Source organism: Paralichthys olivaceus, chromosome 17 (genome assembly GCF_024713975.1).
Source record: "Paralichthys olivaceus isolate ysfri-2021 chromosome 17, ASM2471397v2, whole genome shotgun sequence".
Taxonomy (NCBI): Eukaryota; Metazoa; Chordata; class Actinopteri; order Pleuronectiformes; family Paralichthyidae; genus Paralichthys; species Paralichthys olivaceus.
In genome coordinates, this window is record NC_091109.1 from 9,677,098 (window position 1) to 9,695,520 (window position 18,423).

The 18,423-nt window shown below is 39.6% G+C and overlaps 1 protein-coding gene across 10 annotated transcripts in view; it reads left to right on the top strand.

Annotated features, from left to right (window-relative positions):
• Window positions 1–18,423, top strand: part of col11a1a (collagen, type XI, alpha 1a) — a 72,228-nt gene that overhangs the window by 19,255 nt on the left and 34,550 nt on the right. For 5 of the 10 annotated variants that reach the window (XM_020087721.2, XM_020087722.2, XM_020087719.2 and 2 more), the window contains 24 exons: window positions 1,034–1,318; window positions 2,725–2,790; window positions 3,149–3,190; window positions 3,297–3,359; window positions 4,823–4,897; window positions 5,003–5,086; window positions 6,013–6,069; window positions 7,188–7,241; window positions 7,351–7,404; window positions 8,188–8,241; window positions 8,355–8,408; window positions 9,401–9,454; window positions 9,767–9,811; window positions 10,026–10,079; window positions 10,175–10,219; window positions 11,149–11,202; window positions 12,165–12,209; window positions 12,345–12,398; window positions 13,874–13,918; window positions 14,275–14,328; window positions 14,453–14,497; window positions 16,035–16,088; window positions 16,183–16,290; window positions 17,559–17,612. In XM_020087721.2, coding sequence (XP_019943280.2) covers window positions 1,034–1,318; window positions 2,725–2,790; window positions 3,149–3,190; window positions 3,297–3,359; window positions 4,823–4,897; window positions 5,003–5,086; window positions 6,013–6,069; window positions 7,188–7,241; window positions 7,351–7,404; window positions 8,188–8,241; window positions 8,355–8,408; window positions 9,401–9,454; window positions 9,767–9,811; window positions 10,026–10,079; window positions 10,175–10,219; window positions 11,149–11,202; window positions 12,165–12,209; window positions 12,345–12,398; window positions 13,874–13,918; window positions 14,275–14,328; window positions 14,453–14,497; window positions 16,035–16,088; window positions 16,183–16,290; window positions 17,559–17,612 — 1,599 coding nt within the window. The remainder of the gene's footprint in view (window positions 1–1,033; window positions 1,319–2,724; window positions 2,791–3,148; window positions 3,191–3,296; window positions 3,360–4,822; window positions 4,898–5,002; window positions 5,087–6,012; window positions 6,070–7,187; window positions 7,242–7,350; window positions 7,405–8,187; window positions 8,242–8,354; window positions 8,409–9,400; window positions 9,455–9,766; window positions 9,812–10,025; window positions 10,080–10,174; window positions 10,220–11,148; window positions 11,203–12,164; window positions 12,210–12,344; window positions 12,399–13,873; window positions 13,919–14,274; window positions 14,329–14,452; window positions 14,498–16,034; window positions 16,089–16,182; window positions 16,291–17,558; window positions 17,613–18,423) is intronic. The other 5 variants (XM_069512781.1, XM_069512780.1, XM_069512782.1 and 2 more) reach the window with 1 other exon arrangement.

An 18,423-nucleotide genomic window follows, 5' to 3' on the forward strand; every position in this document is an offset into this window, starting at 1 on the left:
AGTTATTGTCCCAGTCACACCAGTCTGCATTTATTACCCACACAAAGAGAGGAGAGTTGACAAGACTTGCAGCCTCATCCAGGATTAAAAGACACTGTTCATGGCAGTGTCTCTTAATCAAGTCAATGACAGTAAATGGTACAGGATTTTATAATGAAATATGCCCTGTTGTCCATCACAGGAGTTTGGTTTTGATCAGTAGTTCTGCTAATTACCTGTAAAAGGACTATGATCAATGAGGCTGAAATCTCATCTGCTACAAACATACACTTTTTACTGCATTTGACAAAGTGGATGTGATTACACAGTAAATTCTAAATACATGATTTGGTGAGATGGGAAGTGGAAATCCTGCCAATAGTAACTGTGTAATTGCATCCATTTTGTCGCACTCTAAAGCTAAATCCAGAACGATCAGTTTGGAACGGAAGGCAAAATTGTGGTTGCAACACTTGTGCCAAATACAGAGTGTAACAGGGGAAAGTGGCTCCAGAAATTGATTTGTCAACCAACAAATTCAAATTTATGCACTCTGTGTATCTGCACAGCTGCAACAATCTGATGATTGATGTGATGTTTGTGCAGATGCTGCTGTTCCAGACGTGTCTTTCAGCCTTTCTTTGCTGTCTGTATCAGGATATAAGAAAGCTAAAATAACATCACGTCTTTTGATCATCAGAGTCAGTCATACAGTAACACTTCATTTATTCCATTGTGTATTGACTAAGCTGGTGTTGCAGGATTCTTAAAACAGGTACATACTATAAGTAACATGATTGAGATAAAAAAGCTGCTCAATTCAAATATTCAAGTTACAATCATGCATCACTAACAGGTGATCAACTTTTCTCTTTATACTTGGAATAAATAAAGTGTTCCTGCTTTGTTTTCTGAATAATTTGCTGATTCATTTGCAATCTGCTTTAATAACAACTTAAAGTACACTGTTTACCTCAATTGCTTAATTAACATCCCTTTCTCCTTGGTTGCTCACCATTCCTCCCCCCTTCTTTGCTTGGGTAACGCCTGAAAGGCTGCGGAGGAGGATGTTGTCGGTGCGTATGTCACCGACGCTGCTCCCAATGCCGCCGAGCCTACTGCTGTCCCAGAGACGGGGGACAACTTGGACACTGGTGCGGAAGCATACGACTTTAAGGAATATGACCTAAAGGAGTATGACTTGGGCGGTGTTGACAACAGGTTGTATGATTACGGGGCATATGATGAGTACGGCATGGCCCGGCCCCAGCCCACAACAGCCTACAAGGAGGAGGTGGGGCCCGGGGTTGCCGCTGAAACCGACGTTTCTGAGAGCACCGTAAGTATCACACCCCGACTCTGCTGACCGAGGGGTGTGTGCATGAAGGGCTTGGTCAGGGACTCACTCCGTCCTCCAGTGCACGCCTTCTTAGTGGGTTGCTTGTCATGGGATACGTGTGTAGTCAGTAAATGCATTGTGTGTGATTTCTGATGTAATGACTGACAGTTGTCATAGCTACAGTGCATGCATCTGGTGATAACTGATTTTTAATTTGGTAGTTTTCATTCTGGCAGAGAAGCACAGGAATGATTAACACATTATTTTCTTGTCTCTTGCAACCTATTATCGCCATACACATTCTTTAATCAGTGTATGTCGGCCCAACCTGCAGCTCAAACATAGCAAACAAGCCCTACCCCCTCCATCTATAGCTCCATTTTGACAACATAACATAAGGCTCCTTGCATACACAACACTTATCCCATAACTCATAGGCAGCTGCCTCCACAGTGAGTGCACACACATAAACACAGGGTTGTAATGAAGCTGTTATAGATTCCTTTCCCTCTCTTTCATGCCCAAACTTTTGAACCCTGTCCTCACAGCTCATCACAGTTTGTCATCCAGTTAGTGGAGATATCTCACACACATCCATCTCCACACTTTGTCTTTATCTTTAGCCATTTGACCCCAGCAATGTTTAAATTTACCCACTGTCCGAGCTTCATCATACACCATTTTGTGCCTTCGGGTATTGTTTGATTTTAGGACCCCTCTACACACACACTCTCTCATTCATCATCCGCCTGCTGTCTCACTGAGAAGCAGCATCTAACCCATCCCAGCTCACTTCACCTCCTCCAATGCCACTCCACTCTAAAAGCCCACATCAACACATGAGACAGATACTTCTGATGAAACCTGAGGTGTTCTCAGCCATTTTTGTCAATTTTGTGGTGCACATATAACAGAAACTTCACTCTGCGTTATAGTATCTCTTATTTCCTCTCTTTGTCTAATTAATTAGTTCCTTTTTTTGCGGGGTTTGCATGGCAGTAATAACCTGCTGGTGTTGTTTTATCTGGTCACCTTCAGCCACACTGCACAATGGTAATCCAATGACAGCACTGCTCCATTTCAAGCACAGCACAATGTAGAGGTCCATACTTTCTCAATGTGACTAACTCAATGTTGCCTGTTTTGTTCCGTATTGTCATCTCACTTTTTGTGCAACTCTTCTCCCACTTTTCTGCCTCTGACAAAGCTGCAGTAGTTCCAACTAAGTATGTGATATTGATTGATCTCTGTAAAGAAGTTGTTCAAGCGTTCCCACACATTCTTTTCACTGGCTGAGCTGCCCTCCCCCCCCAGTCGCCATTGCTCATCGCTGCCATTCATTCACCTGTGAACTGTGTGACTGCTGTGTGAAGAATGCCACCTCTGTGCTCGCTCTGTAACTGCAGGTCGCTGGTGCCGCAGGAGCCTACGGCCAGAAGGGAGAGAAGGGCGAGCCAGCAGTGATTGAACCTGTAAGACCAAGAGTCAATGCTGATGTTTATGTCATTTTTTTTTCTTGTTATAAAAATATTATGTTTACAGAATGAGGTTTTTTTTCTTAATGTTGTTATAATTGGCAAATGACTCAGGTCAGGATATTACAGATAAAATCAAGAATTGCTCTGTCCTAATTAAGAGTCCCAGTAATTAATTATAATATTCATACACTTTGCTTTTCCCACTGTACATGTCAACATGTCTGCAGTGATAGAAAACACTGATTAAACACTTAAAAATTGCATCAGAATTTTATTTTATTTGACTATTGACTCATCTTTCGCTGTATAGACCAGTAGTTGTGGTGTGAAACAATTTAATTTTTTTTTAAAGGGCATGCTGATTGAAGGACCACCAGGACCCCCTGGCCCAGCTGTGAGTATATTGATTTAGCTCCTGAGCATCAATAATTCACCATCTAAGTCTGGGTTTAAACGTACTGGCGTCTCGGTGGTGTGCTGACTAAGCGTCATCTTTCCAGGGTCTTCCAGGTCCCTCAGGCCTACAGGGACCCCCAGGCACTGCTGGAGATCCCGGTGACAGGGTAAGTTGAACTTTACGTCTTCTAAAAAGCCACCTTTTTTGTGTGTGTTTTAACTGTTTATATAGTGATTGATGGTGCAGAGATGGCTTATACCCTGAATACACAACTACGAGAGAGACATATTACTACTTACTAGTACCTCAATTCGTACTCATGCCTCATGGGAACTTAACCTTCGTTTACTTCATGAAAATAAACCAGCATCATAACTTTAACATCATCGTCCATTGCTGCACCTTGAAATGTCTTTTAGGTTAAAATATATGTCGGAGTTCACAATCCACATTCAATCTATTGAGATCATACCAGCCTAATGTCCTGAGTTTGTATGCAACACCACAACCAATGATCTAATAGGCCATAATGGATCATTAAGTGTTAATGTTTGTGACTTACTTTAAAGGGTTAATCTATAAAATATACATTTTTTATAATTTATGTGGATCACATGCTGCTGCTATAAAGATCCAAACAAACCGTAACAGTTTAACTGTCACTACAAATCACTGTGCTTAGTATTTTAAACAGTAGTAAACTAAGCAACAATATTTGTGCTTCACATGATGCGGTGAAACTGAGCCAACCATTAAAATGGTAGATGGAAATGAGATGCTAGTTTACACATTAAGACCAGAATTAATCTCAACAGGTAAGTTATTAGGGTCAAACTGTGGAAGGTTAGAAGCTGGAGAATATTTACCCTGGGTTTTCCTTCAGAAGAAGTATCCATCTCTGTTCCGCAGATCTGCAACACACTCCCTCTTTCTCTCACACACATGCACACACACATGCACACGCACACACACACACACACAGACACACACACACACACACACAGACATACTCAAACATGGGCACCAGAATTCATGGAAAGGGATGTTGGTTTTGGACTGTAGACAGTAGCGTGGTTTACAGATGGACAGGCTCAGTCTATGTGCTGCAGGAGGAGGAGCACATATTAATGAACCTAACAAACAGCGCACATTTAATGCCCCAGCTGTGTGTGTACTGTGAAAGTGTGTGTGGCTCTGTTTGTATTTCCCTCCACATCACTGCCACTGTAAACTGCGTAGGAGCATAGCACAGCATCAGGTACTTTTTCCACAAGGTCTGGATAGATGTGTTTGTACATTTTCTCTGCACTGATTTCCATAACGTTTGACATAATTTGAATTCCATCCGGATTAAATCTTGTCTTAAAAAGGTGGGACAAAGCCTAGAGAAAGGGCTCTAATTTAAACAATGTCACTAATATAGATTAACTGGTTTACTGAAATTCATAAATTTTGATATGATGATATCCACATTACTTACAATACATTTGAGATGGATTTTTATTTTTAATGAATATTGAAGACTCATGTGAGGAAGAGAAAATTGTCTTCATTCCTTTTAAAGTTTCTTTTCTTCTCTGAGTCCCAGTAAATCTTAAAGTTGATCTTTCTGTCTCTTCTGTGTTACAGGGTCCTCCTGGTCGTGCTGGACTGCCTGGTGCTGATGGTTTGCCTGGACCTCCTGGTACCATGCTGATGTTACCAGTAAGTGGTCGGGAATAAAAATATATTTTGCATAATTTTTGGGGTATTTACTAGTGATGACAAACAGATTGAGTCACGTGTTGTTTGTGTGTTTGTGTTCAACAGTTCCGTTTTGGTGGGGACGGTGAGAAGGGTCCAGTGGTGTCGGCCCAAGAAGCCCAAGCCCAGGCCATCCTCTCCCAGGCCAGAGTAAGTACACAAGGACATTAAACAAGCCCCCACGAAGCAAACCCCCCCACCCCTGCACAGCTCCCTACACTAGGGCTTTAGGGGGAAAGGAGGGGAAGGTTGAGGGAGACAGCATTTTGGTGGGGAGGGGAGGAGACACACTGAGTTTAGTTGGCCTTGCGAGGCTAAAAGAAGACATGCCGAGCAGGCTGAAGAGCAGCAACATAAAAAGGCCACTTTGAACAGATGGACAGGAGAGCCTGTTAAAAATACTCCTGCGGCTTTCGACCTGCGGGTGGGCTAAACCGACAGGTGTAGGAAGTCGCTCTGTGCATGTGGGAGAGGAGAAAAGATAAAATCTGGACTTGGTATTTTGAGAAGCTGTCAGGTTCTGCACGAGATCCCACATTAATTACCCCCTCAGACACCACAGTGAACCAAGAGATGAGGGTCTACTGCATCAGAAGACAACATTATAAAACAGCAATTAGAGAATATATACAACATGGAAATGAACCAAATACATTATATAGATAATACACAGAATGGAAAATAGTTACTGTCATGCATATTTTGCTCTGCTGTTAAAGTATTTGTTATGTGATCAGATATGCATTTCATTTAGAATGAAAAGTCTTTATAAAATGCACATACAGAGATTGTTACTCCTGCTGCTCATATACAATAAAATGAAGTCAAACAGAGAACACCTCCTTAAAGCGATGATTCATTTTACTGATTTGAATTTAATTATGTTATGTACTCCTGTTCAAATATGCATCACTCAAGACCAAATACAACAAATCAATCTATATAAATCTGAAGGATGAAATCAAAGTATAAAATATGTGCAAACTTGGTTCAAACATGTGTGTGCTCTATGTACAGTATATAGATTTTTGACTGAGTGGAATCTGACCTTGTTCTTGCCTGTGTCTGGCCTGCAGCTGGCTATGAGGGGACCCCCAGGGCCGATGGGTTTGACAGGAAGATCAGGACCAGTGGTGAGTCCCTCTCTTTTTTTGTGGTTGCTTGTAAATTTGGGTACTTAACTTTTTCAGCTCATGTTTACTTTCCAATCTATTGTGTATCCAATTTAAAATTAAAGTTGTCACATGCACACAAATTCCAATTTGATCAAATTGAAGATAACTTCAATCAAAGCTTTATGCTGTGGTGTATATTTTCTGGTGACTTTCTAGAAACAGCAATGCTTTCACAAGTGTAAAATGACTTTCAGTATATTTCTACTTATTTCTTTACATTTTTTGGACAAACTTAAGAAAAGCATATGATTTGTTTTGTAATGTGCTGTTGCATCAACACCTAGTGGTCAGTGGCCACACTGCCTGTCTGCTCGGTGCTACCAGCTGCCAAGAAAATGTAATTCTGTCCCTCATTCCCCTCCCATCCCCTCTTCTCTCTGGGGCTTGTTGATGCACGATCCTTTATTTATATGCAGGTAAAGGCATGGAGAACTTCCCATTCTGCTCTTTACAAGCTAAAGGGCCAAGTATATTGATCTCAAAATATATGGCAATAATCAGATGCAAAGAATAGTGGAAGCTATTTTAATTATTTGTGGCTGAATATGTATGTTTTTACATGTTGAAATGTCAGCGTTTCAAACTTTATGACTCTAAAACGTCTGTAACTGCCAAATCACCAGCTCGAACCCATGCCTGTCTGGAGACAGATTATAGAACACAGTGTGCCCCACATCGCCTATACCAACAATTTAGGATCACACTTTTAGACTTTAAATATATGCCAAAAGGCTCCCAGGGGAGTTAATGTGCCTGCATTTCTCTGATGATCCTTATCAGGATAACGTGATATGTTAGAAACAAACCTTTACCATCCAGCTGCACACAATCCAGTATTTAAAAAAACAATCTTAGTGATTACTGAGAAGTTCATCATGTCTCCGACTCTCTTCTCAGGTAGTTCATGCATTCTTAGCAAAAGGAATGTGTGGATCCTTTTTCTCTTTCGATGAACAAAATCTGCATATTTAGCTAAATATCGCCATCTGCTGTTTCCATGACAGTATTTTTACTCATTAAAGTGCATGTTTTACAAATTTAAGGAAATGTATTTGGTGTGTTTTCTCTCCGTTTAGGGTCTACCTGGTAGTCCTGGACTGAAAGGTGAAAGTGGAGACCATGGTCCTCAGGTGAGTGTTCCCACTGCTCTCATACATGAAAATATCCCTCACCAGCTGCTGTAGGCCAAAGTCCAATTTTTTGTGTGTAGTTTACTCAGTGATCCTTGTGTCTTTGCAGGGTCCCCGTGGCATCCAGGGGTCCCCAGGACAAGTGGGCAAAGCTGGCAAGAGGGTGAGTGAACCCAATGACATGTGTTTGTGTGTGTGTGTGTTCACGTGCCTCTGTGTTTGTTGTAGTCTGGTTGTTTGTGCTTGTGGCCACTGCTCAAATGCTGAGAGGCTTACGTCCAGTTCAACAAACAATTGTGTGATATGTGCTTAAAGACCTGCGCTGCCTCCAGTGCTTGGATCAATGGCCGGGCAGCTAATCTGTCTGAAAATGCCAAAGCTGGAAAACGGATGTGGGCCGCATTCAGTGTCACAGTGGAGACCCAAGTGGTTAATGAACATAAACCATTCATAGGCACATTAGTAATTCAACCATGATTCATGGGTTAGTTGTCAGCTGATTTAAATGTTGAAAAGGTTTAATACTAAAAACTGATTCCCTTTTCTTCTTAAGTGACGTCAGTTATTTGTGTTTGCTAAATTTTTGCTTCTGACTTCTTGCTATTTCAGTCCAACTAAACGTTTACTGCTTCAGGCTCTATATTCTCCATTTGTTTACTGCTTAAAGTATTATTTAATTTTTCTTATTACTAATAAGATTTTGCACATGCAACAAACCACCTGGACCACAGGAAGAGCAGCAGGACAGGGCCATTGCATTAGAATGTCACTTTTTTAATAAAATGGAGAATCTGAAATAATGGAACATTATAATTTGACCTTCTAACAGTTTTATAGAAAAAAAAGGCAAAAAAGTCTTTATAGTTAACATGCATGGATTTTCTTGAATTTCAAGGTTGTAAAAATACATTGATCTTGATGTATGTTTAACTTTTTTCTTTTTAAGGGTCGTGCTGGAGCTGATGGTGCTCGGGGGATGCCTGGAGAGTCAGGTTCCAAGGTAACAAATATCAGCACACCTCCTTTCATTTTTGTCATTGAATTCAAATGATGTGCATGATGAGTATGATGCTGTGATGCATTAGTGACACCATCTGCTCTTCTTCATCACAGGGTGACAGAGGCTTCGATGGACTCCCTGGACTGCCTGGTGAAAAGGGACACAGGGTGAGTACAGGGTGGTGGATGCCAGCATTTCACTCTGTCAGATTTAAATGAAATCCTTAACAATAAGTCTTGTAAACAAATCTTGCATCAATGCAAAATCCTCTAGTTATTGCAGATTTGTCCTCTTAGTTTATTTTGGTTGTCTTTTTTAGATGGAAAAAGGATTGGGATGTTTTGGCTGCAGTGGAGTCACCTCTTAAATAGTGGGATGAGCAAATTACTGCAATGTCACGAGGGGAGTAATTTAACAAGATGTTTAATTTATCTAATTCCTCTAAAGTGCCTGCAGTAATCAGACTACTAGAATGATTTTGTGAGGAAGTTGCACAGAGGCTTTGTCTGTGGAATAAACCACAATATTTATAAAGTAGAAATTACATCACTGAAGGGCAGGGGAAAACAAAACAAGTCTGGTGCACTGCTCTGGTAACTCTAAATGAATATAATGTATCTCATTATTTCACCATGGTTTTAGTTTCAGTTTAGTTTATTTTGTTAATTTCAAGTTAACCAAAAATAATCAAACAATACACTTATTCACTTTTAAATATTACATGAATAAAAAAGGAGCAAGAAGAAGAAACATGTTATACTACCTGCTCCTTTCATATAAATAACATATCATAAATATAGGTTTCCTTTCTTCTTACAAATCACTTAACAAATACATTTGATACGCAGCAAAGGGCAGCAGCTCTACCAGGTGAACTGTATGCCACCCCATAAATTATACATTATTCATTAGCCATCCTCATTACATAGGCAAATATGATATATTAGTTTAAATGGCTCTTCAGATTTGAGAGCTACATAATACAATACAATATACAATATAATACAGCAAGAACAAATAGAAGAGTGGAGAAACAAAAGGTTTTAACTTAATATCCCCCAGAGGAGCAGTGTCAGTGAAAATCAGTGATGATTAATCCCATATCTATCACTTTCTCTCATGTTCTCTCTTTTCTTTTCTTCCACTCTTTCCATCTCAGGGAGAGCCAGGACCAATGGGACCCCCAGGTTCCTCTGGAGAGGATGGACAGAGAGTAAGAGCTTCCTCTTTTTACTTAACATCCACAAGCAACTTGTGGAGACTATGAACTGGGGAGGAGGGTGGTTTCTGATTAACCTTTCCTCTGCCTTAAAATAACTATACCCACACACCCCCACCCCCACAACTAAGCTGCTACTACGGTCAACTATGTTTAAATTGATTGATGAGATTAAACCCTCACTAATAAGAGATTTTAAAACTTTGAATTCTCCATGGTGATAGCTGATATTTAACGTGTTGAAAGTGTTGAATGAAGCCAAGTTCTATAAATGTTTCTCTGACTGGCATCATTTTCTTCCCTCAGGGCGAGGACGGAGAGATCGGGCCCAGAGGATTAGCAGGCGAGAGTGTAAGGCTTCTGATAGTGTTATATCATCACACCTCCTGAATGTATAGGATTCCGACAAGCTGCAACAAGATCCTCTTAAATCTTGTTCTCAAGGAATATGTGATCTCTCATAGACAGAAGTGTCCACTAGGGGACAGAAGTGGCACATTGAAAATGTAATTAGCATAGAGTGATTTGCATTTTGTTTCACATCATTTCTCCTCACTCTTCAAAGGGTCCAAGAGGTTTGCTGGGACCTCGTGGTTCTCCAGGACCTCCTGGATCTCCTGTACGTACCATCAACTTCACCTTTCCCTTTTTTGACATCACTTCCTGTAATTGATATACGGTTAACATGAGTCTTCTCTAATCTGTCCCTCTCAGGGTGTTGCTGGAGTTGACGGGCCTCCAGGTTCCAAAGGAAACATGGTAGGAACGTCCTGCCAGTAAACTGTCTGAAATATTGCTCCAGATCAGCGCACTCCTTGAGTCATACATCTCTGTTTGTGTAGGCTTGAACAGTTTAGATTAGTCTGCTAAAACCGCTTTAGGAGGCCTTAGATAAATACAGTTTAATGACAAGGGAGGTTTAAAATTTACAACAGCTCCTGAAATGAATCCTGATTTACCATCAGACACATTTATCAATGGCCTTTATCCATTCATTACAATCATTATGTCCCTATCATAACTGTAGTGCAGTTCGATACCATAAAAGAATGAACACATCCTTTTAATGTCCCTCAGATGGTGTGTTAACATAGCTTCTATTTTGCTCTGATGTTTTACACTCAGAAATCCGACTTATGAGGGAGAGATCTTTATTCTGTACCCTGACAGCTAAGTACATGATGCGTCACTTACTGAAATAGAACACTAAGGGTTCACAGCACAGTTAGTTAAGAGGCAGGAAAAGATGAGGCAGGTTAGAGGGGTTACATCACTTCCTCAACAGGTTACTATAAAATCCACTAGCACTACTGGGACTACTTAAGCTCCTGGAATGACTGAGATTGAGGATGCTAAACATGTTGAGTATTCACTGCTACACTGTACCTCCATTCATTTTACATTTGTTATAAAGGAAACATAATGTGGAAATTAAATACTGCATATATCTGTTTTAATAAGTTTTAATCAGTGTTACTTATCTTCTTACAAGTAGAGTTTTTAAGGCCACTTGTGACTGTGCACAGCAAATACAAGCATAATCTAGTGCCACAGTCTTGTATGCTGTCGCTGGGCAGACTGGATGGACTCCAGCTCATTGTTGACAAGGGGGGGTGTACTTGAGACAGAGGTTTACTCAGGGACTGTGTTTATTTTCCTGTTTTCACAGTGTCTATCTTATTTTTTAGGGACCACAAGGAGAACCAGGCCCACCTGGGCAGCAAGGAACCCCAGGAACACAGGTAAATATACTGTACATACTGTATTTATTGTATATATTCTGTGTCATTGCATGTTGTTGTGTCATTACTTGTTGTTTTGTTGTTGTACCACGGGGCATAGCAATCAAAATTTCTATGAATCACGTTCAATGACAATAAAGGCAATCTAAATCTGAATCTGAAACAAGAAATCATGCACTGTCACAGCTCCCCATGACAGACACAACGTGTGTAGTATAAATACATGCACTGCACATGATGTGTAAACACAGTGCAGTGGCCATTTACAGCCTGGTTTTCGTGCATTGTATTACCACAACTTCCACAAAGAAAAGCTCATTTACATTGGATTGTTTATGATCTCAAATATACTAGAATGAATAATGAGTAAATACACAGTTAAAGCTCCATCCTCACATTTTTAAGTGTTACATTTTTAGACACCAAATTACAAGTTGAACTGTCAAAACATTTGCTCCTTCTTGCTCGGTGCCCACTCTTCCCTCTCTTTTTCAGCAGCCACTTCTAAAAATACACAAACACACACACACCTTTCTGAAATATTTTTTGAGGTTTTTTTTTCTTGAGGGGGGTTTCAGGGTTGATCATTTGAAAGCATCCTATTCATGTTGGTGGAATTCCAGCGAAGCTGTGGTACATGCTAGAGCAAGTTTCAGTGGCTCAAATTACACTACGACACACACACACACTGGCACTCATCAGGTAGCCACCCAGAAATGTATACAAAGAACCTGTGCACAAATATTTAGGTGTAAGTATGCTAGATGATAATACACCTTCTGACCCATCACACACACAAACACACCAGCTTAACATTCCTTCACAAGCTCAACTATTTACAGCTCCAACAAACTTACGTTTATCCAGCCTTTGTGTGTGCGTGTACATGCACGTGTTTGAGCATGCTTGTTGTTGCTATGGCAACAGGCTCTCATGTATATCTATCTGTCTCTTCTTTACAGGGTCTTCCCGGACCACAAGGCCCCATTGGACCACCCGGAGAAAAAGTGTGTTCCTTTTATTTGGTTTTCCATAAGAATTTAGATCAATATTAAAGTTCCATTGGAATCTAGTTGAAATACATTTCTGACTATGCCTCCTGACCTCTGACCTTTGTTCTTCATCATTTTCTCCTCGTGTAGGGACCTCACGGCAGATCGGGCTTGCCTGGATTACCTGGAGCTGATGGGCCTCCTGTGAGTACTCTTATTTTCCATGTACACACAGTAAGAGTTTAACAAACAAGTGGCACCACTTTGCTCACAGAGGTTCCCACACTTGCACAGGAAGTGGTATAATGTTGAGTGAATATGTAAAATGGTGGAGGTTAATGGAGGTAACCATTGTTAACCCACAGGTCTTATCACAGATCAGACCTGTATGACATTGATATTTTCACTTGGACGGCCTATGATATACCCATTGAGCTATTAACATAAAATATATAAGGTCAGGTACTACGTGACATTATTTACTCTACAGTCAAACAGCTGGTCATCAGATCTCAGGCTATGAGTGGGTGATAGGGGGAAGGTCTGCAGTGTAGGATGGTGCAATATCTATCTGATTTTACAACTGAAAATATACTCTGAAAGTCAGTTATTGCCAGTGATTGGAAGCCAAAAGCAGTTAGAATATGAGGATATTGTCTTGTTTTTGTGAGAGCCCTGGCAGCATGACTTTGTACAAGCTGGATATTTGAGGCAGGCCACTGTATTTGGAATTACAATGATCCCATTGGCTGTAAACAAAGGGCTGCAGTATCCTTGAATTAAAGAAAATAAAAGTTAAGGTCAGAATCAAGAATCGCATGGGTAAGTTAGTGACTTCATTTATGGACAGACATATCTGAGTATCTTCAACATAACAGTGAAATAAAATATTTCAATTATACCAATGACATTGTTTCAGTTGAATAATTTGATTTTAATAACATCAGTTTATATGTGGAAGGAATAAGGAATTTTAGACCATGAATATTAGTGTCAACAAGAAGCTTGTCTGTACCCTTCAGGGGTGATGTTATTCCCGACCTGTAGTTTGTCTTGTCATTCCTCCCCCTGCCCTCAGTGTCAGAGGTGGTGGGGTTCAATAGGCAGACACCCCTCAGGTCCCCTCAGGCCCCTCAGAGTGGAAGTGCCAGGTGTTTGCAGCTATACATATATATTCCATACATGTATATATGTGTGTGTGTGTAGAGGAAGAGGGGTGTATGGAGCTGTTCACCTACTTCATCACTCAACACTGGCCACCACACAAGTGTCTCAAACTGCCACAGAGAAAGTCTAATTTCCTTTCCTTTTCCTTTACATCACTCATCCTCCTATAAAACTGCAGTGATGTATCCACTGTTTGTGTGAAAATGTGCGCAACATCCTTTGTGACCTGAATTTGTGCAGTGGGAACATACTGACCTGTCTCTCACTCAAAGCATTATGAGAAATCCTGTCTTGTTGATGGATCAGATAGAATATTTAAGATTTTGACCATAGTTGCTATATTTGATTTATCACATCTGAATGCAGATATTCCTATATTTAAATGCTGCACTGGTTGTTTGATTCTTCTACATCATAAACTGTTTCAGATTTGTTTGCATCATTATGTTCAGTGTAAAAGCTTCTCTTGCAACAACCACCTTAAACCACTGTGTGACTTATTATTTTTACAGGGTCATCCTGGTAAGGAGGGGCCAGCTGGTGAGAAGGGAGCACAGGTACGTTTATTTAACGTGTGCTGTACAGCTGAGGTTTCTCGACTTAGGTTAAGTATTTTTTTATTCAAGTAAACATGACGTTTTAAATAATTCATTATATACAGATATAAATAATTTATAAAATGCAACTAGTCTCACTCCAAAGATAAACCATGTTTGTTTTGATAAATCCAATTACCTGTATCACTTATTCGTATTCGGAACAATAAATAACCTTTTCATTGCCATTCATCCGAGGTAAAACATAATTGCAGTTAAAAAGAACAAAAAAGAGTAAAGAGTACTCATCTCAGTTACAGTAGCTGAAGTAAATTAAACCTACATCTATATTCTGATAATTTGTTTCTTTTCTCCAGGGTCCACATGGTCCACAGGGTCCAATCGGTTATCCCGGCCCTCGTGGTGTGAAGGTACGATTTTATTTGACCACGTTGGCATTTGATTAACAAATGTGACTTTGAGGAAGTTCTGTTTTACAATGTCACATATAACTGTATCTTCTTTCTCATGGTTGTAATGTTTCTTTTTCAAAAGGGAGCTGATGGTGTCCGTGGTCTCAAGGGGGGAAAGGGAGAGAAGGTAAAGCCATTATTTCTTAATTTAGCCCACTTTCACTTGGCTTTAGCCAATGAGCCGAAAGAGGCCATGAATTGTATGCATATTAATGTCCTTGCAAATTAAAAGAAGCTTGTTGACAGAGAGTTCTGCAGTTGTCAACAAATATTTCTTTTCTGGAAACAATTTACTTTAAATCAAAATGTAACTGTACAAACATAGCAGATGTTTTATTCTGATTTGTTAACTTTGTACTTCCCAGCCTTTAATATTATAAATCTACTTGAGATCTGTGTCTTGTGCTCTTTGATAAAGTTGAATTAGCAGAGTAAATCAGACTAACTTCAAATGGTTATTTTCTGTCAAAGACAACATTTAATTGCAATTCAGACAGTATTTGTCGAACTTTGTAAAAAAGGTTGAAACGGTAAAATAAAGTTTGGGTACATTAGCAGTATATTCATGTCTCAGTTGTTCTTTCTGTTGCTGTGGCCACTACTTGCACTCCCAACTTTGTTTTGAACCCTTTGAGCTGGGGAGAGTGGCTGAAAGCCCCATGCCGAGGTCAGTCGATAGTAATCTTCAGTGGAGACTTTCTTTCTTAGCGTGACCCTCAATCAGTTTTTGAAGTTTGTAAAGCTGCAATCAGGACTTCAAACAACACTGCGATCCATCTTGAGCGCTTTTGAAGTGTTCTTGTGTGTGTGTCACCATGTAGAGTGTAATCCAAGCTCCCTTTTAATATGCCGGACATTTATGTAAGATCTAAACAGTTATGCCGCTGTTTAAAATCAATTATCTGACTGAGGGGTGTTGTTCTGACTGCAGTGACAGGTATTCATATATGCGTTTTATTGAATTATTTATAGCAAGAGGTTCAAAAGCTAAAACCTTGAGGAGAAAGGGTTTGTTATGAATAAAGGATGTGCTTAAGCTCAGGTGTCTCTGTGTGTGTGCGCATATGTGTATAGTCTTCGTGAAGCGAGCTGCTGGAAACAGACATGCTCCGTGCTGCATTATGCATAAGATAGGGTCTAAAACATGGACAGGTGACAGACTAGAAACACAACATGTCAAAGAAAAGAAAGATTTGGCTGAACTTGTACAGTGGCCTTCAGCATCAGTTTGATTTTGTTTGTCAGAGCTACAGACTTTTGTGGTTTTACTTAAAAAATTTAAATTTGCATTTAACACAATTTTATCTATTTAATTATATCAGTATGATCCAAATCCCAACTAAGACTAATGCTGGTGCTAAATGTAGATCATCTTGATTTAGTACAACACAACTCATCGAACAACAGCTAAATAGGAAGTCCTCGCACATGCTATTTTACTGTTTGACCAGCAGGGGGCAGCATCGGCCCTGTGATCCACAGAGGGAACATGATCAGGCTGAATTTTTAACAGATGCTCAACAAACGCAACATGTCATTAGATTTTATAATGTCTGTATCCCTGTGAAGAGAATGAAATTAACAAATGATTTGAAATAACAATGGAATGAAATACACAAACAGTTACTTGCAAATGCGTAAACTTCTTCTTTGTCTGATTTTAGGGCGAGGACGGTTTCCCAGGTTTCAAGGGAGACATGGGAATCAAAGGAGACCGGGTGAGGAGCTTGAGTGAAATAACATCAACAGTCTCATGAATACGCATGAAAACAGTAATGTCAACTCGACGTTCTTTCCCTGTTTGTGCTACAGGGTGAGCTTGGCATGCTTGGGCCCCGTGGAGAGGACGGTCCTGAGGGTCCTAAAGGTCGATCTGGACCCAATGGAGAAGCAGGGCCTCTTGGTTCTGCCGGAGAAAAGGTAATACATTTGTGTGTGTTATTGTGTTTTCCTTTTGTTGAATTTAACTCATTAAATATCAGCATTAATAAGTCAACAAAAAGTGAGTATGTTACCTGCAACCGTAGCAACACAGAAATTCATTCAAAATTATGAATTTTCAAAATATCAGTCCTAAAGAGGGAAGTTCTTCTTTATTGTTTTTACAATATAAGTTAGTCTCTCCAAAGTTAGACAGGCTGTTAATTCCTTTATCCACATTGCAACAGAGGGGCCATGTTCTTCCATAACAGTGCAGTCATCCTTTTGGCTTGTGACTGCGTAAAGTCACTGAGTAGCAACTGCTGCAGAGTTAAAATAAAGTGTTCAAGGTATATTCTGATTACTCAGAGTTTGGCACTTAAAGGAATTTTAATGTGTGGCTTTTAGGGTGTGTGAGAGTTAGTTGTACAGTTTCAGACAGTGGAGGTACAGTTTCTTTTGTGTAGATATGTTGTACGTTTCTGTTGTAGATACTTAAAAGATGTTTCTTAACATCTCATTTCTGGCACATGTGAATACATGGCAGGACAATTTCTTTCTACATACACATCTGAGATTTTCTGCACACCACATCATTAATCAATCACTCGCTCTCCTGGGTATGAAATAAATGTTAGAATGCAGGTGTACCACCAACAGAGTCCATCTTAGAAGGGATTTCTAAGAAATTGATTCTTCTTCTGTTTGACTTTTTAACCTTCACTGAGTATACAGTAATTGCAGCTGAAGAGGACGACCTGATGTTATCAGCTCGAAAAGGAGCCACAGAGAAACTGTGTTGCTGATCTGAACTAGGATTATCATTAGCCTTCCTCTTTCCTACTTTAGATTTAATAGCCTTAGTTGGAGTCTATCCTTTTTATTATTCCAGGTGAATAGCTCATCTTGCATATATGATATTTTGTGACCCTTCATAAATATAGAGATTTGGATTAGTCAGGTTAGCATCTCTTTGACTCATAATATATGGAAACCATTTGATTTACTTCAGGGCTAATTTTCATACATGCAGACATGTTAATTAGATATTTACAAAAGTACCACATTTCTGAGGCACATTAAAGGAAAAGACACTGCAAAATAGATTGATTTTGAGCATGGATAATCAGCATCATTATATATCTTCTATCATTCTGATTCTGATTTTGAAAAATAATGATTTTAAGGGAAAAGGGAATATAGCTAAATTACTAAGGATGTTTTCTATTTTCCTTTTTGTGCTGACATGTGTTGTTTGTGTTTCTCAGGGTAAACTTGGTGTCCCAGGATTACCAGGTTATCCAGGAAGACAAGGACCAAAGGTGAGGAAATCTACATCAGTCTGTTTTTTTTATTACTAGACACAACAGACAAAAATGACTGGACAGTGTAATAATTGTGTGTAAATGGCTTTTAACAACACTAGATTTTACCATATAAAGTTTAAGTACAAATTGTACAGTGAGGAAAAAACATTAATCAATCAATTGTGGTACGAAGAGTTGATTATCTGAATTTTGGGTTTTTCTAAGGGCATTTCAAATCAACTCGTAATCTCAAAACATGATGATAAAAATGTTAAATATTTACTCATTTATAGAAACAATAGTTTATTAGACATAACAGAAGAGTCTGGAGAAAGTTACTGATTTGAGTCTTACTCAATGTTCCAAATGCAACATTTGATGAGGTGCTGCACAGTAGGTAAGCCCTTTTTTTAAACCCTATGTTTGGCTAAAGAGAAAACATCACCTTATCTTGTGTTTACAGCAGCCCTGTGCCAAGTGTTTTGTTTTAAAATCCTCGTGTGTGTGTGTGTGTGTGTGTGTATGTGTGTGTGTGTGAATGAGTGAGTGAGTGTGAGAGAGAGAGAGAAAGAGAGAGAGAGATTGCCTGTTTGGCAAGCTTGTTAATCATTTGTAGAGATATCAGGATGGGAAAGGTTTGGGAATTTGATGTACTGCCTTTGGAAGGCAGGAAATATCATTTCAAGGAAAGTGTTGAATTTGGTTTTATATGACAAAGCTTTTTCTAAATTCAAAGGGATTTTACATTGTGTTGAATGTGTGAAAGTGACTGGAGATGACATCCATCCGTTCAACAATAGTGCAGATAAATACAGGACAACGCTCA